The 27,009-nt window shown below is 37.7% G+C and overlaps 1 protein-coding gene across 1 annotated transcript in view; it reads left to right on the top strand.

Annotated features, from left to right (window-relative positions):
• Positions 1 to 27,009, top strand: part of Agmo (alkylglycerol monooxygenase) — a 366,048-nt gene that overhangs the window by 121,330 nt on the left and 217,709 nt on the right. The window contains exon 5 of the mRNA XM_021178991.3: positions 7,528 to 7,623. Coding sequence (XP_021034650.1) covers positions 7,528 to 7,623 — 96 coding nt within the window. The remainder of the gene's footprint in view (positions 1 to 7,527; positions 7,624 to 27,009) is intronic.

The following is a 27,009-nucleotide window of genomic DNA, read 5'->3' on the forward strand; positions in this document are numbered from 1 at the left end:
ATTGTCACAGGTCAAACTGAGATATTGCTAGCAAAATTCTTGCTCTCTGCTTTAACTATGACATACTCTTACTATCCCCTGATAGATAGTATTTATAAATGGGCTCCCTCACATTTCTTTCAGTACCATTCTTGAGGAAGAGCCTTTATGTCATAATATTTGCCACTGTAAGCTTGCCCATTCAAGAATTCAAAATACTGGGCCCTGAAACAGAATTTAATCAGCTGTTCATCTCATTCAGGTACTAGAGGAGTATGGAAAAAGAATAGTTTTAGAATGATGAGAATAGGCTACCATGATCTCATATCAAATATATCATCAGTAGTGATACCATGTTGGTAGCTTCACATTTAGTAAAATATAACAAAAATACATTTTTACCCCAAAAGACTTCATCCCCCAAAATTTAACCCCAACCTAGTCATGGGCTATTCTAGTTTTGTGTTGTTGCTATGATAAACACTACAATTAAAGACAACTTGTAGGAGGAAAGGGCTTTTTTTCACACTAAATTATTGAACAAAAGAAATATACTTACTGAACTATTCTAATGTACAGTATAAAGTAGGTAAATAAGAATAAAATATTTGTATAATTTCTGATAATAGTAAGCAATATTCAATATCTTTCAGAAATAGAAAAAATACACAAACATATTATATACACATATATGTATATGCAAGTGTATATGCACATTCATGTGTATGTGTATAATTATATGATATGCATGTATAGGATTATGTATGTGTATATGTACACACACACACACACACACACAAAAGAAATCTAAGCCTCTGGTCTACTTCAGTTGATATTTTGAACCAATCAGTGCTTAAGTCTTGGTGGTAGTGAGAATGAAAAACAGCTCTTAATATTTTCTCTGCTTTTGTACATGGATAATTCAAGGTCACCCAAAATAGTGAATGAGAAATGTTTGGAGACATCTCAAGTTCATTTCTCATGAATATTATTGGGTTTGTTGTATTGTGTGCAATAGTGCAGGATGTTTTTATTATGTCATACTTTCTATCAATGCACATAAACAAATTTCAAAAATGGTTTGACAAGCCATAAACAAGAACTATTTTTCCAGTTGCTGGAGTTGGAGATATATGAATATCAAGAAATAAAGATACAAGAAGCTAAGAATTTTGGATGTAATATCTTTGAATGAACCCGGGGAATCACAGTCTAAAATGAGTTCTGGCTACAGAAGGAAAGCATTTTTGGACTCCTATGAATTATAGAGACAAAACTACACTCTGAATCTCGTCTGAACACACAAAGACATCCTTTACTACCATCAACAAATATTCTAAGATGCCAAATAAAGGAGGCTGTTTTCTTTCCTTTCTTCCTTTCTTCCTTTCTTCCTTTCTTTCTTTCTTTCTTTCTTTCTTGACTCCTCTATTTCTGAGTTTCAAGTATATGATGCATCCAGGAAGTGGAAGGCTGTAGCTTGCCAAGCCATTTTGGAAATTTGTTTTAAAAGTAACCTACTCCGCTGAATTTACATTACTCCTCCTAGCAATCTGTTAGTCCCTTCCTGCTCTCCCAGTGAATGAGAAGCTGAGAAAGGAGGTTGAATGTTGCTGTTGAGAATTACACAAGAGGCTAAATTATACAATCATAGGTTGTCAGGTCACTTCTGTGGAAGTGTTCTCACCTCAGGTTTCCATAAATATCATTCTCTAGCATTTCCTGATGTGATGGAAGAGGCTGGGAGTGAAGTAGTTCACTAAAGCAATCTTGCATTTCTAGGTGGTTTCTTTTATTAGGAGATACTCCAACAAATAATTAGCTCCTGTTACAAATTGTTAGATTACCGTCAATATTGCTGAGTCACAGAAGACTTCATGGAGGAAGTAATGGCTCTTCTGAACTTGTGAGAATATCAAAAATTAGCCAAAGACAAGGTTGTAAATGGAATGTTATATGAAGGTAAAATACATGGGAAAGCACAGAATTGTGGGGAAAACACAGTTTTAGAGAGGGAAGAACAAGTTATGTTCAACAGGGAAAAAACATTTAATTTCCTGAGGAATTTGATAAAGTATCAGAGAGTGGTGACTTAGAATGGAATGGATTTCCTTACAATTCTTGAAGCTGCCAGTGTAAAATCAGCTGACCCAGGACTTTCTCTCCTGAAAGTCCTGGAACCCATTTCTAACCGAGCTCCTGGTTGTTAGCTGACAGCAGCTACACTCTTTATGGTTAGACAGAGCCTCCCCTACCTTTTCTTTATCCAGCTTTCCTGCATGCCTTTGGCGCGTGAATCCAATTTGTGAGAACACTACTTCTATTGAATTGGTCCCACTATTTTTAATTCATGTTTACTTGATTGTTTCTGGATTTATGCTACTTTCAGAAAAAAACTCACATGGTGGGGTTTTAAATGCTAGAGCATTACATGTTCTTTTGGGGAGGTTACCACTCAACCTATGATAGTATGATGATATCTAAACTGTAGTGTGCCTGAGAAGGTGGGATGTATAAGGGAAAAATGCACAGGCACGTAGACATGGAAACAGAGAGGCAGGCCTAGACTATAATTTAGAGCATTGAGCTCTTGTTACTTTCCTAAATACTTCTCAAAAACATAAGATGTATTTTATGTAAGTGAGGAAAATACCTAATTAAAAAAAAAGAAAAAAAAACAAAAAACCAAACCAAAACAAAAGATGTATTTTATGAGACAGCTAAGGATGGCCTTTAAATCACCATTCATCTGGCCACCACAGTATTCTTTTTGCTGGGGTTACTGGTATGAAATATCTCACTGGCAGCATGTATATTTTTAAATATAAATATTAGTGCTCTGTATTTGTTATGAAGGATTTGGCTCTTTTCTGTTATCATGGACTTAATGTGGACATACTACTTGACTCAACAATTTCTAGTGTGTACTGAAGGAAAAGAAAAACAAGCTTTTTGTATAGGTAGTACTATAAAAGTTCTTCTAGATTTAAAGATGTCAAAAGACTTCTAGATTTAAAGATGTCAGAAAGAAAGAAAGAAAGAACGAACGAACGAACGAACGAACGAAAGAAAGAAAGAAAGAAAGAAAGAAAGAAAGAAAGAAAGAAAGAAAGAAAGAAACAAAGAAACTAAACTACTCAGAAACCTTAGGTCCTGAAGGCTTTGTTTTCTTCTTTATGTCTTTTAAATTAATTATACTAGGAGCTAACAAGACTCATCAAGGTTAACAGCACTGATGGCTCTTCTAGATGACTGGGATTCAATTCCTGGCAACCTCATGCCAGCCTACAACCACCTGGAGTTCCAAAAGACCTATGGTCCCTTTCTGGCTTCCAGGGTATTGGCTAAGGCTACACTGGGCACTGTACATACATTATGCACAGATATACATGAAGGAAAACTACCAAAAAATAAAAAATAATAGTAATAAATGATAAAGTATGTATACACTCAAAGTTTTGCCATCTGGCTTAGCAGTTTACTAGTAGTTAATTGTCCCCCAAACCCTGATTTTTCTCTCAGGTCTCCCTGTATGCACCTACCTCAGTTGCTTCTTTTCCATGATTGGCAAAACTGCTTGCATGCACCATTTTAGTCCACACTGAAATCCTTGGGGCATGAAAAAGTCATCTCTCTATCCACACTCTGCACACCCACCACCAGGTGCTGTTAGCCGGTAGTCCTGCAGCAGGCTATGCTGTCTGTGATCCCCTACTCTGACCTGGGCTTCTAGACATAGAAATCCCTCTATGTGCTCAATAAGCCCTAAGACGAACTTGAACCCTCTTTGGTTTTTCTTCTTTGTCTTTGGGAAACCTTTCTAGAATTTTAATCCCTTCCAGCTCTGGTTACTAGTTAATACCTCATGCATGGTCATCTTTGGAAAGATGGTAGAGAAATTTCAAGTTTTTGTTGATTTCTCTTTCTACTCCTATTCACATCTTCAATTAAGTCATGTCAGAGTTGAACATATCATCTCTTTCTACCTTTAAGATAATAGTCATCTCTTGTTTAATCCTTAATTTTACCACATTACTCTTCTCATTTTCTCTCTTGGACATATTTAAAAGTGGACATTACATGTTACTTTCTGAAAAAACTTGTAAAAGTAACTAATTCTCCAGATGTGATTTTCATCTTAGAGACTTACTACTGAATAGAAGATCACCCTTTCTAGCTCTTTCTGATCTCTGACTGGCTGGTTCAATCCAACACAAAATCCTCTCCAAGCTGACTGATTCAATCTGGCTTCTCTTGGCTTTTGACTGAATTGCTCTGTTTGGCCTCAAAGGAACTCTGGCAATTTGTTCTAACCGTGGATCCTTCTTATTCTCTGGCTTCAACTGTCTCAGCTGACCTGCATTGAACTTACAAATGAACTCAACTCTACTGCACTGACTCAAGTGATCTGATTGGAACTGAACTAAACTGGCTGAACTCCACTATACTGGCTGAACTCAATTGAACTACACTCAGTCAACTGCTCTCCATCCCTGACTCACTCTAGGCTGCTCTTAGGAGCCTTTTTTCTTTCTGTTCTCTAAAGATTTCGTGTATTCTATCTCTGTCAAATCTTTCTCGGATTTGTCACTTTGTGCCTCAATTGGATGTCACCTTCAAAGATGGCTGCTTCCTTTTACAAATCAACCTTACTTCATTGTTTGGGTTTAAAGGTGTGTACTAAGGTTGGGTGTGTGTATTCCACACAGATCTAGAAGATCTTTATATGTGATCCCTTGCCAGAGTAGCCACAGTTGTTGGATTAAAATTTCTTTACAACTTCCTTAAAATGATTTTAAAATACTATCATCACTCATTTAGCATTTAACTTTTTTCTTTATCCATTCTACATTTTTTCTATACCAAGATACAGACACATGAAAGACTGATAAATCCATTATTTCTTTAGGAAATGCATGTTCCTCCTAGATCATACTCCTCTGTTACATCTGCACTCTGCCTCCTGGTCTCTCTGAGATCTGTCCAAGCCTCCCACAGTCTAGGCTTTTACAACACTACTTTCAACAAGTGCAGCAATGTCACAATACTTATTATCCCTGCATGCACCATTTGTTTATTGCTTCAAGATGCCACCACCCAACCACTGTCTTTCTACTGGCTTCCAGCAGGACAAACTACACTGACTTTTCTCTGCTGGACTGAGACTGTGCCTTGTCTTATCCTCATCATTTCTTCATGTGTATAGTTCTATAGTGGTCCTGTTATACATTAATTATCTCATAGAATAGTCAACATAATGTAAACTGTTATTTACAGTTAAGGAGCCCTGTGGTATTATCAGAGTGGTATTGGTGTGAATGCTAGGTAGAAATGTAGTTATTTTGTAAATAAGCACAATTCCCCTGCTGTCCCAGGCACTAACAAAGTATGAAGAGGAAGGGATTTTTTTTTTTTTTTGCCAAGCCATTAATTATGTTTAAGGATTTATAATAGAATGAGCAGTTAAATTGACAGCAAGTTTGGAGCTGGGAGATAAGTGAGCTGGAGGTTTAAGTCTAGCACTCCACTGAGGAAAAGCATTTGTCCCTTTGGCTCACAAATGCAAATTTATATGCAAAACAGTAACAACAAAACAAGAGAGATAAAAGAGGGCAGACAGGAAGAAAGAGGAAATAAAGGATTCTCATTCCTAGACCACACTTACAGATTCACTTTCAATCAAGAGGATTGGGCCCTTTTTCATATAATTAGTTTCCTTTGCAACAGTGTGTTAATCAAAAAGAATGATTATTCTGTTAATGCAAGTTAGTACCCAAGCTTTCTTTTAAATCTTAGAGAGAGAGAGAGAGAGAGAGAGAGAGAGAGAGAGAGAGAGAGAGAGAGAGAGAGTGTTTTAGCTTAGCAAAGTAATGCATAGCTGGAATCCTAGCACTTTGAGGTAAAGTTAGTTACATTAATACTTCTAGATTGGTCTGAGCTACATAGGAAGCAAACAAACAAACAACAAAAACAGTGTCCCAAACAGCAAGACTGCCACTTCTAGCATAGGACAGGGTGTATGCTATGCACACAGGTGCTCAGATCATTGCCCAGAGAGAGGAAAAACTGAATTAAAATTTATGGAAAGAGTCATCTGGCACTTTTTAAAGGAGGTCTAATCCCGTGGAAAACTCATCAAAAACTGTAGTCTACAAACTGATGGGCTTTGCTTCATGTGAACATGGAGGGATCTCAAAGGTCCTTTGCTGGAAGAAGCCCAGGTTGAGCATAGCAATAGAACCACCCTTTCTACAATAGCTGTCACTGTCATAAGATTATTTTCTCTACAGTTTTCGTAATTGTAATGTACACTGAATACTAATCTGTCAGACACTGTTTTTTACAAAAATGCTATTTATTGAACATTCAAAATAAGTCACTTCCTATTCTTTTTATTAAGGCATTTTACCATATACTACTTTATATCATACACTACTACCGAACGTTTAGAACTAAATGGACATCTATATTTCTAACAATTTTGTTCTTTACAAATAGTTTGTGGTGAGACCATGATTGAATAACAAACCTAATTTCTTTTATTGCTTACTAATTTGATCCATTGCTTCTAAACCTATTATAAATTATAAAATGGATTCTGCTTGTCACTAAAATATAAAACTATTTGCTTTAGTTGACTTAAATTCAGAACATAAATGAGAGTTTAATGCCTAACTTTCAGTGCACACCCATTATTAAATATCCTTCAAGTGATTATTTGCCTGATCAAAGACAAAGACATTATAATAATTCAGCAATTAAATTGTAGCTTTCAGAAAAAAAATATTTTAAAAATATTTTTAGAAACATGGATTAAATAAGATCAGAAATGTAAAGCAGAAGTGAGATTCTTTGGATACTGACTGATTTGGTTGTTTTTTATTTTCTTTCAAAGAAACAGTTTTGACCACATGAAAGTGCTCACAGGAACAAGCTGTTAGGAGACCACAGCAAATCACACTTATTAGTTAATTCTAAGCAGTTCTGAGGTTTAAGAAAAAGTTGGTTTTCTAAGGCAAGGATATTTCAATCCTCAGAAGATCTCGACCCCTGTGACTATTTTCACTCTTCTCACATTGCACTTCCTACCTCAATAACTTGGATAAAAATTTAAGAGATATTTTACTTTTAATCACTCATATACAAATTAAAATGGAAAGTCTTCAATTCTTTCAATATGTCATGTACTGGCTTTTGTTATAATTGCATTTTATTATTGAGGAAACCAGGCAATAATTGAGCATTTGGGAATGGTCAAGGCACAAAGGCATGTACTTTACATTTTGCTTCAATAAAGTACTTGTGCATTATAAGCAACCACTTTACTTCCAGGAAACATATCTAGAAAGGAAAAAACACACAGCATGTGATATTTTAATTAAAAATGTTAAATGCCAAATAGAAGACTAGTATTTGCAAACATATCACTATGGAAAAAATTAATATAACAAAATATAACATATGGAAAATTATGTTTGTGGAAGAAGGACCATTAATATAGAGAACCTATGATTATAATGTGATGTAGATTGTTTCTTTCTTTTAAAGGTTTTCTACTGTCCCCTGGCCCTTTTCATACCCCCTTCAGTGTTTGCTGTTCATATTCAATTCAATCTCCTCTACCAATTTTGGATCCACACAGAGGTAAGTATGAGTGAGTGTATATGTGTGTGTGTGTGCTAAAAACTTTATATCAAAACAGCCTCAAGCAATGTCCTAGAAATGTCCTTGCAGCTGATTTATTGTGTAAGAAAACTCTTAGTTGCCTTTTTAAGGAGAAACATCTGTTCATTTTTATTCCTTTTATTCTTAATATATATTGCAAAGTTTATAAGATGCAATGAAGTCAGTTGGTCCCAATTAAAGAAAACAATTTTTGAACTATTAAGTACCAAAACATTTTAATACTATATTTGCTACAATATCTCCCAGAGTTACAGTTCGTTAAACATTACTAAACCAGAGATGTTGAAATCCAATTCAATTTAAAGTGTGTGTGTGTGTGTGTGTGTGTGTGTGTGTGTGTGTGTGTGAAGATTACTAGAAAAGACATCTAACATTTTTCAGAAATTAAGAAAAAAATGTTGGTACTTATCTAACTTGGAAGTAGAATGTTTGTGTTTCGTTTCAATTTCTTCAATATATTGTTATGGTTTTATTTTGTTATCTCAGGAAAACTGAATATAGAACTTCTCAGGCCTTCTAGAGATTTTCAGATGTTCAGCTTGGATATTTACATTAAGCAATCACTTGGCTTATGAACTATTTGTCTTCATTTTATTGTTAAATATAGAAATATCATAGACATCCAAAAATTGCTACATACATAGAAGAAATCTTATAAGTATTTGTATTTATTGTCATCTTTATGAAATTCTCAGAGTGAGCACTTGGATAGGTGGTGCAGTGCTGTGCAATAATATCAGTAGGCACAAGCTGCACCAGATGCCGAATCTTGGCCCAGAGAAACATCATATTATCTGCAGTATTTCATACTGACACCATTCTTGGGATAGAGACAAGGCTATCTTGACTTAGGACATATATGTATTATTTGATGATCTGTCATGAAACACTATTTGTTTTGTGATACTTGACATACATCAAAAGCTCATATTATAACCATCTGAAAGAGTTGAGGCCAGTTCTAGCTCTAGAGGTCAAAGACCAAATTTGTTTAAATCAGGAAAGGGAAGTGTTCTGCTGATTTACGTGGAGGGGTTAAAGGAGAATAGCATTTTTACAGGGTCTCTGCCCAAGGTTATGCCTTGTGTCAGGTCAGGCATTAGTTAGGACAACATTCTTGCCTAAGGAACTTCTGCCCTTTCCTGTCTCACCAAGAAATCCTTAAACAAAGACTCATGTGCCCTCTCAGAAGAAAAGTGCAGACAAAAACAGTGGGGAATTACTTCATTTCGAGATCAGTTCCGCCATCTGCTTGCCTTTCCAGTTGAGTAGCAGTGTGCCAGAATCTGTTACACCTTTTGTACTTCATATTTCTGCAGGAACTTTGACAAATATAGTAACCTTGCATGAATTGCATGAGAGGCAAGCCCCCATTTTATAAACTTATTGTTTGAATTTTCGAGTTATATTATAAGCTATAAATTTATTTTTGAAAATGTCTGTATCTGTGAAATTACAGACAGCAGACTTTCATTTGTTTACAAGGGAATTATTCTGGAGGAAACTCAAAAGGCTGCTGGTGGTGGTGATGGTTTCTAGAGACAGAGAAATCAAATAGACATCTGGTAGGGGAAGATCTAACTTTCTAGTATTTAAATATTTATGTATTTAATTTTATGTGTATGTGTGTGCATGTGTGTAGGTATGTAGTCCTCTACAAAATAATGAGTACTCTTAGTCACTGGACAATCTATCTCCCACAAAGATTTAATTTAAAAGAATATATTTCCTTTTTAAATTTTTTATTATTTATTTTATTTATTTACACTTCAAATGTTATCCCCCTTCCTGGTTTCCCTTCAAACACCCCCTATCTCATCCCCTTTTCAACCCTTCTTCTATGAGGGTACTCCTCCCACCCTCACCCCTGTCTTACTGACTTAGTTTTCCCCTATACTGGTACATTGAGCCTTCACAGGTCAAGGGCCTTCCCTCCTACTGATGCCAGATAAGGTCATCCTCTGCTATATATGAAGTTGGAACCAAGTGTTCCTCCATATGTATTCCATGTGGCTTAGTCTCTGGGAGCTCTGAGGGGTCTGGATGGTTGATAATGTTGTTCTTCCAATGGGGTTGCAAACCTCTTAACCTCCTTCAGTCCTTCCGCTAACTCCTCCACTGGGGTTCCTGTGCTCAGTCTGCTTGTTGGCTGCAAGCATCCTCATCTGTATTGGTAAGTCTCTGGCAGAGCCTCTCAGGAGACAAATATATCAGGCTCATGTCACCAAACACTTCTTGGCATGAGCAATAGTGTCAGGGTTTAGTGGCTGTATATGGGATGGATCCCCAGGTGGGGCGGTCTCTGGATGGTCTTTCCTTCAGTCTCTGCTCCACTCTTTGTCCCTGTATTTCCTTTAGACAGCAGCAGTTCTGGGTTAGAGGACCTAATACCAATACTCTTCAAACTATTCCACAAAATAGAAACAGAAGGAACACTACCTAACTCATTATATGAAGCCACAGCTAAGCTGATATCAAAACCACACAAAGACCCAACAAAGAAAGAGAACTTCAGATCAATTTACCTTATTAATATTGATGCAAAAATACTCAATAAATTCCTCACAAACTAAATCCAATAACCCAGTAAAATGATCATTCACCATGACCAAGAAGCAAGGGAGGAAAGGGTTTATTCGGCTTACACTTCCCTGTTGCTGTTCATCACCAAAGAAGTCAGGACTGGAACTCAAGCAGGTCAGGAAGCAGGAGCTGATGCAGAGGCCATGGAGGGATGTTCCTTACTGGCTTGCTTCCCCTGGCTTGCACAGCTTGCTTTCTTATAGAACCCAGGACTACCAGCCCAGGGATGGCACCACCCACTATGGACCCTCCCACCCTTGATCACTAATTGAGAAAATGCCCCAAAGCTGGATCTCAAGGAGGCATTTCCTTAAATGAAGCTCTTTTCTCTGTGATAACTCCAGCTTATGTCAAGTTGACACATAAAACCAGCCAGTACAATCACCAACACCCTCATTGTAGAAGGAGAGAACTTCAGCAAGTTGTCTTCAGAACTCCACATGAGCTCTGGGACACACACACACAATCACAAAAATATCTAATTAAGTGGTTTTAAATGTTACCACACACAGTAAAGGTAAAACCTTAATAGTTCTATCAAACTGCACAGTATGACTAAAATTCTGTTAGCCCTCAAAGCTTCTTGCACACTCTAATAACCCGCATCATGGAAGTGACTCTATTAAAAGACATTGTATGAGCTGCAGGCATTACTGTATTGCCCACATGGCTTGGCATGGCTTGGTGCATTCATAAACAGAAGTTTTCTTCTCTACCATCCCTAAAGTTTGGATCTTACAGAAGGGAAAGTTAAAGTGACACTGATTTTTTTTTTTTTAAAAAGAAACATTTAGCTTCTTTCAAGTCCTTAATCTGAAGATGTGAGAAAAGAATAAAGAACACAAAACATTTGATAGAACATATATAAGCCAAGGATTAAGTCTAAACAAACTTAATATTTTTACTGTGAATTCTTTTACCAAAGAAACAGAAGTATCTTAGTCCTATCTTTTTTATTTTTTTGAAAGCTACAAAACTTTGGCTTGCTTTGACACTCTGCTCTCTCTCTCTCTCTCTCTCTGTATGTTTCTGTGTGTGTGTGTGTGTGTGTGTGTGTATGTGTGTAGGATTCTTGAGGTGGAAGTGACTAGGTCTCGCTACATAACCTTACTTGTCCTGTAATTCACCATATAGACCAGTGTGGATTAGAACTCACAGAGATCCACCTGCCACTGCTCTCAGAGTGCTAGGATTAAGGGTACTTACACAACACTGAGCTGTTGCTAAGTTTTTAATGTCTAATGATTTGTTTACTTTTCATGGATCTCAGTTGTTGGCAACACAAACTTGATATGCTCTTTTTCTGCAAATGCAGAACAGGCACATTTTTATATAGACATCATTCAACGCTATAAATTTCCATTCCTTAGTCATTAGTGGTATTGGATTTTAGCTTATCCAGCATGAGATAGTGTTAATAACCTGCATTAATCTAGATTATCTCATAATCTGTTACCATGCTTGAAAAGTGGAAAGCTACATAGGATTAATTTAATGCTTTGATGTTGAAGTTTGGAATTATGATTCAAAGACTTTTGTAATATTAAACTGAAACCTTTGTAGAATGTTAATTCTGCTTGATGTTTTTGGCTCGGGTTTTTGGTATTATGTCAGTTGTGTGTTTTTATTCTTTCCCTACCACAAACCCTGAAACATGTTCTTCCTAGATTTCCTTTAGAAATTTTGGAGGATTAACCTTTATATTTCAGTTTATATTGTTAAATATGCATCATTTAGGCATATGGCATGTGATTTGGATCAAGATCCATTGCTCTCTGCAGTGAATCCTGTGCCTTATAAAAACATATACTCACTCCAACCGTTTTATCTATTGGATGGTATACTGGCTAGTTTTGTGTCAACTTGACACAGCTGGAGTTATCACAGAGAAAGGAGCTTCAGTTGAGGAAATGCCTCCATGAGATGCAACTGTAAGGCATTTTCTCAATTAGTGATCAAGGGGGAAAGGCCCCTTGTGGGTGAGACCATCTCTGGGATGGTAGTGTTGGGTTCTATAAGATAGCAGGCTGAGAAAGCCAGTAAGGAACATCCCTCCATGGCTTCTGCATCAGCTCCTGCTTCCTGACCTGCTTGAGTTCCAGTCCTAACTCCCTTGGTGATGAACACCAGTATGGAAGTGTAAGTCAAATAAACCCTTTCCTCCCCAACTTGCTTCTTGGTCATGATGTTTGTGCAGGAATAGAAACCCTGACTAAGATAAATTGGTACCAGCATAGTGGGGTATTCCTGTGACAACCTGACCATGTTTGGGGAAGACTGTGGAAGGACTTTGGAACTTTGGGATAGAAGATCCATTCGTTGTTAAGAGCTCTGTCAGATGTTGTGTAGGAGCTTGGAAGATAATGTTGAAAACAGTGCAGAAGATGGAGGCCTGGCTTGTGAAATTTCAGGGGGGAAATTAAAGACTCTTTTCAGGTCTATTGTTACTTTGGTTGTGAAGATTCTGTGGTTTTGGTTAGCTGGGGCTGAAGAATCATCTGTAATTAGCAAGATACCAGAACTAGTAAAGCAAAAACTTTGCATTACTGGGACTATTGATGCTAGTTAGCTGGAGCTAAGAAATTAGTGGTGATTAAGAAGAGACCAGCATTATTGAGGTGACATCTTCTGGGAAGTGTTTTCTGAAAGCACAGAGGCTGTGTTCCAGAGATAGCCAAGGTTGTACCTTGTGCTGTGGCTGGACTCGGTAATGTGTAAGAGTCACCCAGGTGGTACTGGTTTTGAAGGCATGAAGGGGTCACACAGAGCAGCTGAGGCTTGGCACTGTGAGAGGCCATAGAAGGCCATTGGTGAAGGTGATGAACTTGGTGATGAACACCAGTATGGAAGTGTAAGTCAAATAAATCCTTTCCTCCCCAACTTGCTTCTTGGTCATGATGTTTGTGCAGGAATAGAAACCCTGACTAAGATAGATGGTCTTCACTTTATTAAAAAGAAGTTGATTATCTATGAGACTTTTGTTTTCACAAACTCTTTCATTGCTTACTTATATTCATTCACATATTTATTTCACTTTAGTGATTACTGTAATTCGTAGCAAGGGTTTTGGTGTAGTTTGTGAAATTTGTTTCAAATTCTCTATTAGAGTATTTTCAGGAACAATGTAGAAGAAAACTTTTTGTCCTTTAGTTGTGTTTGATGTTTTTTTCTTGACTTATCACTTTGGTAAGAAGCTACAGTAGACTGTATGAGCTCGAACAAGTTATAGGCATCTACTCACAGCCTAGGCCTCTTGGAATCCTGTTTCTCTGTGTAACTCTCATTCTCTTTCCCCTTTTCTGTTAGGGATGATTTTTCTCATTATGACTTTAAAAAATTATGTCATATGTGTGTATTCATGCTTCTCTGCATGGCACCATATGTGTCTATGCACTCCTGGAGGTGAGAAGGTGCTTAGCTCCCTAGAACTGGAGTTACAGTCAGTTGTGAGCCACCCAATGTGTAACTCAATTGCAAGAATAGGAGGTACTCTTAGTTTGAGAGCCACTCTCCATCCATGATTTTTCCTGAATTTGCATTAATGTCATCTGTCATTTATTTACGGAACTAATAACATCACAATTATTTAAGACTCTGTCAGGAACTGCTTTTGTCAAAAGACTCCAGTCTTTAAGTATATCTTCAAATAACTAACATATACTTTAAGTATATCTTCAAATAACAGCATAGACAACTAACTAGCATAAAAGGATGATATTTTTACTTCCTATGCCTTCTAGACTCCTGATTGCCTCTGTATATTAATCAACCCTAAGTCTCTAAAATTTGGTACTACATAATCTATCTCAGTTCTCAAGGCTGAAAGCACAAAGGTAAGAGTAAATAAGAGTAAGAGTGTTTTTATCTCAGACTCTTAAGATGCTATGTTCTGCAGCCTTGGGAAAGCACTTTAAAGTCTCAACTCATTGTTCTAAACCTGACTTCACAGAGGGTTCTAGGGAAAAAATAGTTTCTCAGACACATCCCCTATGTTGAATGCTCTCCCAAACTAGGGCAGAAGTAACAATTATCTGATGAGAAGCAGATGGTCCCAGGACAATATGAAGAGTGTTTGAGGCTACAATGCAACATCAGAATTGATGTAATGACTAGCCATATTGTTGGTATTTAATTGTGCATAACCTTTACTCCCAACACAATTCTTCCTCTATGTAACTAAGGTTCTTCTCAGACATGCAGGATAGACTATAATGTGTAATTCCTGTATTTCCCAAATAAATATTAAAACCCTTTCTGATCTTTTCAGCATTATTTTTATTTGCTGACTTCAGAGAATTAGGCAAGTGTCTGCTGATATGTTTTAATCTCCACATTTTCATTCTGGCCTAGGACTCTGGTTATAATTCTATTTATAGCCTCTCTATCTTTTGAATAGTGTGCTTAAGTTTATTAATTATAATGAAAATTTTATATATTATTGTAACTTTCATGTTGTATATCTCATCAGTATCTTAATGTTTTACCCATGAGTATTGTACCTCTCTATTTAAGAGTATATAGTAGTATTACAATAGCCATAGGCCTTACTCAGACAATCTGGAAGTGCCCCTTACCTGTACTAGTGGTGTAGGCTTCTTTTAGTTGACTTCAGCTGGGGATTTCCAGACTTTTTTTGTGTCAACCTGTGTTTTCCATACAGTAATGTTCAAGGAAATGGTTGGGCTTTCATTCTCTACTCATCTTACCTAGATATAACTTTGAGATACCCTTTTTCCCTTCCGTTATTGAAGGCCATTGTTATAAGGATCTTGCTCTGGCCTGCCTTCAGTTTTCAGCTCTTGTGAACTCCATTTTAGGAAGTCAGACAAGATACACAAGGTTCAGCAGAGAAGATGGGTAGTATTTATTGCAAAGTAGAGCACCTTCAAAGACCAAGAGTAGACAGTGACCAAAAGGGAACATTATGAAGAAACTATATTTTAAAGTTTTGGAGATAGTTTTTTCCTGGGGATATTACTGTACATGTGAGTCAGAGGCTTCGTTTGGACTAGTTTTTAAGGACAGGAGAGTAGTCTAACTTTGTTCTTTAAGAAAAGTATCCCCCTACACGGTCTCCCTCCTCCTTATTTTCTTTCTGCCTTTCCCTATTTCAACCACAGGGGTCAGAAGCTTCTGTCCATTTGTTGGATGCAAAGATCTGCATCTCACTCTTTCAGCTGCTTGTTTGGTCTTCTGGAGTGCCCATATGCTAGGTCCCTTTTTGTGAGCATTCCATAGCCTCAGTAATAGTGTTCAGCCTTGGGACCTCCCAGGGCTCAACTTATCTGGACCCCTGAGATCTATCAAACACTAGGTCACCAAACTGGCAACATACAGCAGCTGATATGAGGACCTCAACATGTATACAACAGAAGACTCCCAGCTCTGTGTTCAATCAGAGATAATGAGCCTAACCCTCAAGAGACTGGAGACCCCAGGGAGTTTAGAGGTCAGGTGGAGTGGGGGCCAGGGGGTGGACATCCTTGTGGAGACAGGGTGTGGAGAGGAGGTATGGGATGTGTAATAGTTGGAGGGTGAATGGGGACAGAGAAATAAAATCTGGAATGTAAAAAACTAAGTAAAAGTAACTAAACAATTAACTAATTCATACTAAATTAAAATTAAAATAAAAAATAAAAAACAAAACAGGAAAGTATCCTCATATATGTTTTTCAATCTTGACAACCAAACAATGTCTTTTTAATATTAAAATAAAATAAATCATTTCCTCTTCTCTTTCTTCCCTCTAATGCCCCCCATCTAACTCCCACTCCTCTGCTTGCATTACTTTATCTTGAACTCAAGGCCTTTTGGAATATTTATTATGCCTAAATACACAAAACTAACTTTGTCATGTAGTTCTTGTAGTGTATATATATATGAGACGCATGTATATATATGAGACACAGTATGGTGTAATGTATTTCTCAGGTATTCTTTAGGCACCCATATAATCGGTAGAGTTTCTTTGCATTTTTAGTGACAGAAACTCTCAGCAGACTTCCTAGTCCTCTTATAAACTTTATGTTCACCTTTTCAGTATTCTCTGGGTCTTAGGTGTAGAAGGTGTCTTGTGGATGTTTCAATAGAGATTGACCTATAGGAAAGTGTAGCTCCCACCCCTCATCAAAGGAATGTCTCCTTGAGATAGATAAGGACGATTACAGAAAATACAGCAGGTCAAAAGGCAGAAAGTAATTCCTGTATTGTTATCAGAATTTTTGAGAAGTCTCACCTGAGCTGCAATGTATTAACAGGAAAATTAAGGTACTATTTAGTGTTCTTAGTTTCGTAACAAGAATGGATTCAAAAGGAAGCTCAAACAAATGTATTCTGATCAAATTCAGGAGCAGAAACAAACTGAAAGGTAAGTCAAGATGCGAATATTAGCAACTGCCAAGAGAATGGACACTGAGAAAAGAAAAGAAAAAAATCAGTAAGTAGCAAATCAGGAAGATAGAAGGAGGAGCAGGAGGAGGGAACAATGTTCAATATTTGAGAAATATCCTAAAAAAGAAAAAAAATATAAAGACAAAAGATAAGTTATGATTTTCTGATTGATTCAGAAAATCAGGTAGGATTAGTTCATTGCCATAAGTGATAGAACAAGGGTCAAAATTTTCTGGGCTGTAAAATACATTATTCTACCCATTACTTTAGTGCAAATTAAGTTATGTCCATCTTCCAAGTAAATATATACAGATATATATACAGATATATATATATATATATATATATATATATATATATATATATATATACAGAAGGCTTCCTCCCTACTAGAGCATTATCAGGATCAGAGATATATTCTTTTGGCTAAAATTTATGCATAAACTTTAAAATGATTAAAGTGTTATTCTGGGTCAGGTTAGTATGCGGCACTCCTGTGTAGGATTGTCATATTGTCATGAGAAGATACAACTTCTTTAAAGCACTGTCCTTCCCTGGGCTTGGAGTATTGTTATGCAAATTAATGAAGACAGTGAGCTAAGCACTGTATGTATGTATATTCATTGCCCTGTATTTCTAATTATGGATGATTAATATGAGCAATTCTATCAATTTCTTACACCTTTGGGTTCTTTACTATGATAGAGTGTAGCCTGGAATTGAGAGCAAAAATATATCTCTGCACATTGAACTGATCTTATGCCCTTTTTATATTACCAATGGAAAATGAAACTAAGACAATAATTATAGAATATGTAAATGTTTTCTTTCTTGTGATTGGCTAGCCTCCTGGGTTCAAGATGGTTAAAGCTCTCACTGGCTTTTCCCTAGTCTACTTTGAAATTTTTAGTAGATTTTGTATATAAAATCTTTTTTATGGAACTCCAATTTGCATAATTGTGTGTGGGGGGGTTGCAGAGATAGATAGATAGATAGATAGATAGATAGATAGATAGATAGATAGATAGATAGATAGAGATATTTCATTTCTCTGATAAAATTTTCTTAGGTTAAGATAATATTTAAAGAAAAAGTTATCCTTTCTGGGTCTGTGGACTTTATTATCATTCACTTGACAGCAAATATTTGCCTATGGTGAATATTTCCATATTTGTCTTTCTAAGTCTGGGTTACTTCACTGGGAATAGTTTTATTCTACTTGCATTTATTTGCCTACAAATTTCATGATGTCATTTATTTTAAAACTGATGACTGATAATCCACTGTTTAAACTTTTTCTTTTCCCCCTTTCATTTAAGGAACATCTAAGTTCTTACCAGTTGCTGAATATTATGAATAAAGCTGTAATGAATATGGTTGAACAACTTTTCTTATGATAGAATGGAGCATCCTTTCAGTATATGCCCAAGAGTGGTTTAGCTGGGAATTTAAGTAGATTTCTTTTTCCCCCAATTTTCTGAAGAATCACTGTTTTAATTCCTAGAGTGACTGTACAAGTTTGTATTCCCATGAAGAGTTGGAGGAGTGTTTCTCTTGCTCCATATCCTTGACAGCATAAGCTGTGATTTTTTGGGGGGGGTGGTGGGGGGTTGGGGTGGAAACACAAAGTAGTTTTGATTTACATTTCCCTGATGTCTAGGGATGTTAAACATTTCTTTAAGTGTTTCTGAATCATTTTGAGAAGGGTGCATGGATCTGCCTGGGAAGTTGAAATAGAATAAATTTTGTGGGTGGACTAAGGATGGGTAGGGACAGAGTTGGGGTGGGGATCAGTTATAGGGAAACAATGGAGGGAGAGAATGTGGGGAGAGGCAGCTGGAATTGGTTTGGAGCATGGTCTAGAACCTGAGTGGAAACTCCCTGGAACCTATAAGGGTGACCCTGCTGAGTACTCCTAGTAGAAGGAGTTAAAGTCTGAGCTAGTCATCATTTGAAGCTAGACAAAGCTTTCAGTATTGGGACTGGGCTGCATTCAATTGAGTTGATGATGAAGGGGTTCCACAGAGAACCTTAGACAACCTAGACTGATGCTAAGACAGAGAGCTGCTCTTCACAAAAGCATTTGTGTGCTTGTGTGTGTGTGTGTGTGTGTGTGTGTGTGTGTGTGTATGTGTGTGGTCCCTCCTCTCAGAGCTCCAAGTACCCTGTGAAGAAGGAAAAGAAAGTTTATAGAAGTCAGAAGGGGATTTAGGACAACAGGAAAACATGGTCACTGAATCAACTAAATAGGGTTAATATGTTCTTCCAGAGACTGAAGCAGCCTACATAGGTTTGCACCAGGACTTCTGTGTATATGTTATGGCTGGTAGCTTGTTGTTTTTGTGGGACTCCTAACAGTGGCCATGAGTGTCTCTCTCTGGACTCTTGGCCTTTTCTTGGGATTCTTTTCCTCCTATTAGCTTGCCTTGTCCAGCCCTGATATGAGGGCTTTTGCCTTGACTTATTGTATCCTGATTTGTCATGTTTGATTGTTGTCACTTGGAGAATCTCCTCTGTTCTGAAGGGAAAGAGATGATTGGATCTGGGGGAGAGATGAGGTGGTAAGGGCCTCAGATGGTGGAGAGAGGGGAAACTGTGGTCAGGTTGTATGGTATGAGAGAAGAATCTATTTTCAATAATAATAAAAAAAGTTAACTATATTACTTCTAATTATGTATATGTACTTTTGGGGGAGGAGGATACATGTAAGTAAGAGGAGTGCCAGGCGATTCCAGAACATTGGATCCTTTAAAGCTGGAGTTACAGGTGATTGTGAGGTCCTCTACAAGAGGAGTGTATGTTCTTAATCACTGAGCATCTTCCCAGCCCATGGCTTTTTTCTTATAAGTATTAATTATGAAGAGCACTTTACAATTAATTTCTGCTGAATCTAACATTTGGGTCATGTTAAAATCTACTTTTATATGCTCTTTGTTTTGTTTTACTTTGCCTACCCACTCCACCAACACTATGCGAATCACATTTTACACTGTATTCTTCATTGGTTCCCAATGATTCATTTGTATTATATGCTGATCTTTATGGAATACATTGTAACTATTAAAAGCTGTGTTACAATACTCTATTTCAATTTCATTTTGGAAGTATGAAAAGACTGTATAACTTTCAGTAACTAATTTCTTTTTGGTCTGTTCTTGTGACCACATCTATATAGCATTAAGGTACATTTCTTACCCTCAGTGATTTTATCCTTAGATGAAGCCTGCCTTTGTTGTTGTTGTTGGATTATTTACTGAACAGAACTCTAAATTCTTCATCAGTAGCACTAGACAGTGAATGAAATCATTGCCCATAAATTATCTTGTTTTTTCTATTTCAATGACCTGTCCATTGGTGAGAGTGGTGCATCGAAGTCTCCCACTATTATTATGTGAAGGTCAATGTTTGTTTTGAGCTTTAGTAATGTTTCCTTTATGAATATGTGTGGGGTGGTGAGCTGTGCACAGGCAGCCTGGTCCCTGGTCAAGTGCAGGCTTTGAACCCCGGAGACCTGGCATGTGACTATCGCCTGCATGGGACAGCAGTCGTTCAGCCACCACCTTTGGACCCCTGGCTCCTGTCACAGCTATAGCCTCCCATAGCCCCCCACAGAAAGGTGTGTGGCTATCAGTCATGTAGGGCAATGCCCCAAGCTCCAAGTATTCTGTCTGGATCCCACCCCCACAGTTACCTGGCTGTTGCCAGGTAGGCCTTGCCCACTATAAAAGGGGATGTTTACCCCCTCCTCCCTCTCTCTTACCCTCTTGCTCTTACTCTCATACTCTTGCCTCTCGTTCCCTTGTCCCCTTTTTCTCCCCATTCCCTCCCTTCCCCCATCCAAGTGGCCATGGCTGGCCTCTACTTCTCTACTCTCTCCCTCTCTCTGTCTTTCTACAATAAACACCTTAACACCATGGTGTGCCTCTTCTCATTGGGATCCTCCGTGCTGGAGCAATGGAGTAGGTCTTCCTCTAAAGAGCTGCTCATCTAACCTCCTGCCAGAAGCCTCTCTTCATTCACAGACATGGTTTTCACCAAGTCAGGCTGCTTGCCTGAGCAAGCCAGACACTCTCCTCCCCAAGGGAACCCTACCAGTGTTCTCTCCTCCGGTCCTTTTCCCTTTGGCCAGGCCTGTGGGCCGCACTCCATTCTCAGCTCTTCCATGGCATGGGGCAATTTCAGCAGATCCTCGGGGACCTCAGAGTGTGTTCCCCCAACCCCTGGAACAGGATCCTGCAGCTTCTCACAGCCCCAGTCCAACTGCTTAGGGAATATACTCAAAAATCCCTTGCCCCTCCTCACCCAGAGGCCTGAAGGGACCCCATTTTTAACCCACAAATATGGGTATCTTTGTATTTGGGTCAAAGATGTTCAGGACGGCAACTTTGTCTTGGTGGATATTTCCTTTGGTGAATATGAAGTGTCCTTCCTCATCTTGTTTGATAACTTTTGGTTGAAAATCTATTTTATTGAATATTAGAATGGAAACTCCAGCTTCTTTCTTGGGACCATTTGCTTGGAAATTTTTTTTCCAGCCTTTTATTCTGAGGTAGCATCTGTCTTTGTGACTGAGGTGTGTTTCTTGTATGCAGCAAAATGCTGGAGCCTGTTTATGTATCTAGTCTATTAGTCTGTGTCTTTTTACTGGGGAATTGAGTCCCCAGTAAATTGGGAATTGAGAGATACTAAAGACAGATGATTGTTAGTTCCTGTTAATTTTGTTGCTGGAGGTGTTATTGTGTGATTATGATCCTTTTCTTTTGGGTTTGATGTGAACTGTTTATTTTCTTGTGTTTTCTTGGGTGTAGTTACCCTCCTTGTGTTGGAAATTTCATTCCAGTATCCTCTGTAGGACTGGAGAAGACAGGTATTAAGTTTTGTTTTGTCATGGGATATGTTGGTTTCTCCATCTATGATGATTGAGACTTTTGATGGTTATAGTATCCTGGGTTGACATTTGTGTCTGGATGACATCTGTCCAGGATCTTCTAGCCTGTAGAGTCTCTGCTGAGAAGTGTGGTGTAATTCTGATAGATCTCCCTTATATGTTTCTTGGCCTTTTCCCTTAGGGCTTTTAGTATTATTTCTTTGTTCTATGCATGTAGTATTTTGATTATTATGTCACCAGAGGATTTTTCTTTTCAGGTGCAATCTATTTTGTTTTCTGTAGGCTTCTTGTACATTTATGGGAATCTCTTTTAGTTTAGGGAAGTTTTATCTTATGATTTTGTTAAAAATGTTTTTTGGCCCTTTGAGCTGGGATTCTTCATCATCTTCTATTACTATTATTTTCAGGCTTGATCTTTACATTGTGCCCTGAATTTCCTGGATTTTGGGGTTGGGAGCCTTTTGTGCTTTGTATTTTCTTTGACCAATATATCAATATTTTCTATGATAATCATCTACACCTGAGATTCTGTCTTCTATCTCTTGTATTCTGTTGGTGATGCTTGGATCTACAGTTCCTTATCTCTTTCCTAAGTTCCTTATCTCTTTCCTAAGTTGTCTAACTCCAGAGTTGTCTCCATTTGTGTTTTCGTTCCTTATCTCTTTCCTAAGTTGTCTAACTCCAGAGTTGTCTCCATTTGTGTTTTCGTTAATGTTTCAATTTCAAGTTTTAGTAAGTCCTGTGTCAGCTGGCCTGTGTGGATGCCCCAGATAGAATGGATATTTGGAGGAAATTAGCACCTGTGTCCATAGTCACTGCAGACCTCCTGATAAGCAGGCAGTCTGTAGCGTTTGGCTCCTCTTTCTCTTTCAACCATGCTTACAGCTCATCCTCTGAAGTTGGTTCATGACCTATTAACACAGCATTTGCTTTGGCTTTGGCTTCATGATTTGCCTAATAGCACACATTCTAACTATAGTTGTAACTGAGTCTGTAAGTCCATAAGCCCATTACTTTTATTACCCAGTATCACAAAATGAAATCAGGAAACAGAAATTCTAAGGGTTCAGATTCATTTGTGGTTTGGCAAAATAATGTGTGTGTTTATTGTCCTATATTTTTCCCACAATGACTATGATAGTACCACAATTTGTGGAAAGTCATAGACAAAGTCTAGAACATATATAAACTTTGAGGTCAGACATGTGAATATATACTTTATTGGGAACACAGGGACTTGACCTCAGGTTTCTTCATTGTATATGTTTTGTAAAAGAGACACTTTTAGAATCCAAATCAAGCAACACCAAGTGGAATCTTAAAGGTTAAGATTTCACTTTTGAAGAGAAAGGAGTCTTAATAGCTTTTTTTTTTTTTTTTTGAGAATAGAGTATCTTTTATTTATTGTTTGGCAACTTATCCTTGTGAATAATATATTTTAATCTTATGTACACCACCTTCTAGAGACTCTATAAAAGATAAGATTTCTACCCATTCTAGTGATTATCAGGGTGATTATTTCTTTCTATGTTTATTACTGTGGGAAGGATGAAGAATTTTATATCTTTGGAAATCAGTTTCAAGTTCTAATTCTTGCATATCTGGTAAATATACCACATAAGTCTTTACTGAAAAATATAAATGAAGACCCACAGTATTTTTATGGGCCTCTGGATTGTGAGTCGTTGACTTTTCTGCCTGCTTTCAGGATTCTTCATCTCCTGTTTGGGTTCTACATACATCTTCAATATGATGGTTTCCGGTTTATTTTATTATTTTGTGATGTTTGGTTGTTAGCCCTTAGAAGCCAGTTATTTTCAAATAAGAGACAGAAAGAGAATGGATGAAGAGGGGAGGGAAGAAGAGAAACTAGGAGGGTTGGAGAGAAGGAAAACTATATTAGAATGTATTATATGAGAAAAGAATCTATTTTCAATAGAAAAGGGAGCAAAAGGGTGCTCTGATGATAGCTGATAGGGATAGGTAAATATCCCTCATTAGATATTTTCTTTCTAATCAGAGTTTCAACAGAAGATCATGACTATGATGTCATTGTGTCTTCTATGTCCATGAAATACAAAGACAAACATTTAGTTACCAAGTAGCCACGGTATTACAAACACAATTTCTAAAATCAGCATTTTCTTCATGCTGAATCAATTGTCCTAATGCAGGATACAAATACTAGGAAAATTAAAATGGCATGAGAAAAGAAAATATCCTTACCCTGGAGCATGGATTGTTGGATACAAATCAATTAGTAAAGAATAATTAACATTTGCTATGAAATTTGCTTCTAGAGACTCAACATTTTTATCAAACAAGAATGTTAAAATAGCAATGAATTATGCTTAAGACATAATTCTATATAACCTTCAATATGACCTTTTCTTCTGGCCCAGCTGTAAGGCTGCTATTAGGTAGGACTCTTGAATGAGGACACTCTGTTTCAAATTGTGAACAATGGTTTTACCACATCCTACTGTAATCAAATTTAGAGCATTGCTGAAAGTACTGTAATCCTTTTTTCCAAATAAAAGAGGAAAAATAAAAAGGTTTCTTGGACATCTTTTTGATTCTAGCTGATACTGGAGTTTAACAGACACTTCAGGGATTCCAGCATTTTTGATTAGAACAAAAAATTTAACAGAGATGCATAATAGTAGCAATACACTGAGAGACTATAATAATAAAAAATATATTGCCAAGAGTAAAACCAGGTCAAAGTAAGGGAATAAAGTTTAATAACACAATTTGGGTCTTTTATTTCTACTTCTCTGGATTTATAGTTCATTTGCTTCATAAAACCTTTCAAAATTCTTCCATACATGCTCTGTTACATGAAGATAAACATAGAATTTACTCAAGTCATTTCTTGTTACCATCTTGAATCCCCACCCAGCAGTATAGTTTTAGTGTTCTAAAGAGTGATAAGCGTAAATCTGCATCCAGCCCAGTGTCTAGATGTCTTGGTTTTTGCTACAGCTACTCATATACTTATGTTCTAAGGCTTCAGTCAGGAGGTTTCTAAACTCACTGTTCATACCTTTCCTGGTACATCATGAGAAACACAGATCTACATTTGTAGATCCAATTCTCTGTCTATGTACCTCTCATTCTACTAAGCTCTTACCTAACCCTATGTGAAAATCCCATTCTAATCCCACCTCTGGTTCAGAATGGTGTGTTCTGAAATTCTTTCCTTGAAGAGGAAATAAGAATCCTGGCTTCATCTCTGTAAAAACTTTCTATGAAGAACTTCTCAGGCTGATGCAGGCAGTCCTGCAGAATTGTTATGGGGAATTTATAGTCTTTTCTTTAAGTTGTCAGTCTTATTAATAAAACCACTTGAGAAAGAACTTAGAAGACAGCTTGGGGACAATTTAATCAGTTAACACAAAGCAATACAAAACAAAACAACAAACAAATAAACAACAACAACAAAACCTAAGAGAGACAAGTTTTACAATTTGACAGCTGCCCAGAGGAGAGAGGATTTGAAGAAAGTCATGCTTTTTTTTTTTTTTTTTTTAATTAGGCATAAGGATTTAACAAGCAGGCAACCACATGACACACAAATAGGCACATGGTAAATTGGGTAGGTGTCCTGGCTGTAGAGAAAGAGTGAAAAAGCCCCAAAAGTCCAAAGAGCATAAGAAAAGGAAGAGTTACCATGTCTTTTTTTTTTTTTTTTAGGTGTCTGACAGATTTGTAATTCTGCAAGGGTGGGGCTCTGTAAGAGAATGAATAGGCAGGAAAGGTGGGTGGGTGGGTGGGGTTTCTTCTGAGATGCAACAAAGTGTGTCACTTCACTAAAGAGATAATTGTTCCTCCTCTCTCTTAAGTATAACTTAAGGTGATACATAACTTTAAATGTGAGGTAGAAGAAGTGTGTATTGCAAAGGTCAAAGGGTTACTTCATTTCTGTTCCATAAAACAGATATTTTTCTTTCATTCTACTCAAGTAGAGGCAAATGGGTCTTAATGGCTCCTCATTCCTAAAAAGAAAGGCATATCAGGAGTTTACAGTGTACACGATTCTGTACTTCTGAGTGGTGGTCCCTTAATTAGGTGACTGATCTGCCCTACTGACTGTTAACATCTACCATTGCCTTGACCAGAAGAAAATAGACAAGTTTTTAAAATCATTTATTTTTATTCTTTGATCTTTTTTTACAGTCCAGTCTTTACCCCGCTCCCAGTTTGCCCTCTGACTGTTCCTCATCCCATAACTCCTACCCACCGCCAAGTCTCCAAGAGGTTGTCCTTACTCCCCTACCCCTACCCCATCAGAACTTTCCACTCTCTGGGGCCTCAGGTCTCTTGAGGATTAGATGCGACTTCTCTGACTGAGTCAAAACCTGGCAGTCCTCTGCATTATATGTGTTTGGAGCCTCATATCAGCTGGTATATTCTGCCTGGTTGGTGACTCAGAGTGTAAGTAATTTCAAGGAGTCCAGATTAGTTGAGACTGCTGGTCTTTCCATAGGGTCGCCCTCTTCCTCATCTTCTTAGGGCTTTTCCCTAATGGAACCACAAGGGATCCTGGCTTCTGTCCTTTGGTTGTATGTAAATATCTACATTTGAAAAGCTGCTCTTTGGGCCTTTTGGAGGACAGGCATACTAGGCTCCTGTTTGTAAGCACACTATAGCATCAGTAATAGTGTCAGGCCTTGGGGCCTCCCCTTGAGCTGGCTCCCAATTTGGGCCTGTCACTGGAACTCCTTTCCATCAGTCTCTTTTCCATTTTTGTCCTTGCGGTTCTTTTAGACAGGAACAATTCTGTTTCAGAGATTTGACTGTAGGATGACAATCCCCTCATTGTACTTGATGCCCTGTCTTTCTAGTGGAGGTGGGTTCTATAAGCTCCCTCTCCCCACTGTAAAGCATTTCATTTAGGGTCCCTCCCTTTTAGTCCTGTGAGTCTCTCATCTCCCACCTCTCTGGTTCCTTCTAGAGGGTTCAGCTCACCTCCTACTTCCTGAAGTTGCTTGTTTCCATTCTTTCAGCTGGTCTTCATGGCTTCAGTCTTGTTCCTGCATCTTACCAATACCTGATCATGTTCCCCTCTTCCCCTCCCTGTTCCCTTTTATACCCACATCCCTCCCTTCTTCTCTCCTTCATCATGACTGCTTTCCTTTTCCTCTCAGATGGGATTGAGATATCCTCACTTGTGTAAATGAACCATATTTTCTGTATCCATTCTTCTGTTGTGGGACATCTGGGTTGTTTTCACCTTCTGGCTATCATAAACAAAACTACTATAAACATAATGAAACATGATTCCCTGTGTCATAGTGGGGCATCTTTTGGGTATATACCCAAGAGTGGTATAGTTAGGTCTTCAGTTAGATCTATTTCCAATTTTCTAGGAACCTCCAGATTGATTTCCAGAGCAGTTGTACCAGTAGCAATCCCACCAGGAATGGAGGAGTATTCTTTCTCCACACCCTTGCCAGCATGTGCTGTCACCTGAGGCTTTG

Source organism: Mus caroli, unplaced genomic scaffold (assembly GCF_978045245.1).
Source record: "Mus caroli unplaced genomic scaffold, Mus_caroli_1 scaffold_14, whole genome shotgun sequence".
In the NCBI taxonomy this organism is placed as follows: Eukaryota; Metazoa; Chordata; class Mammalia; order Rodentia; family Muridae; genus Mus; species Mus caroli.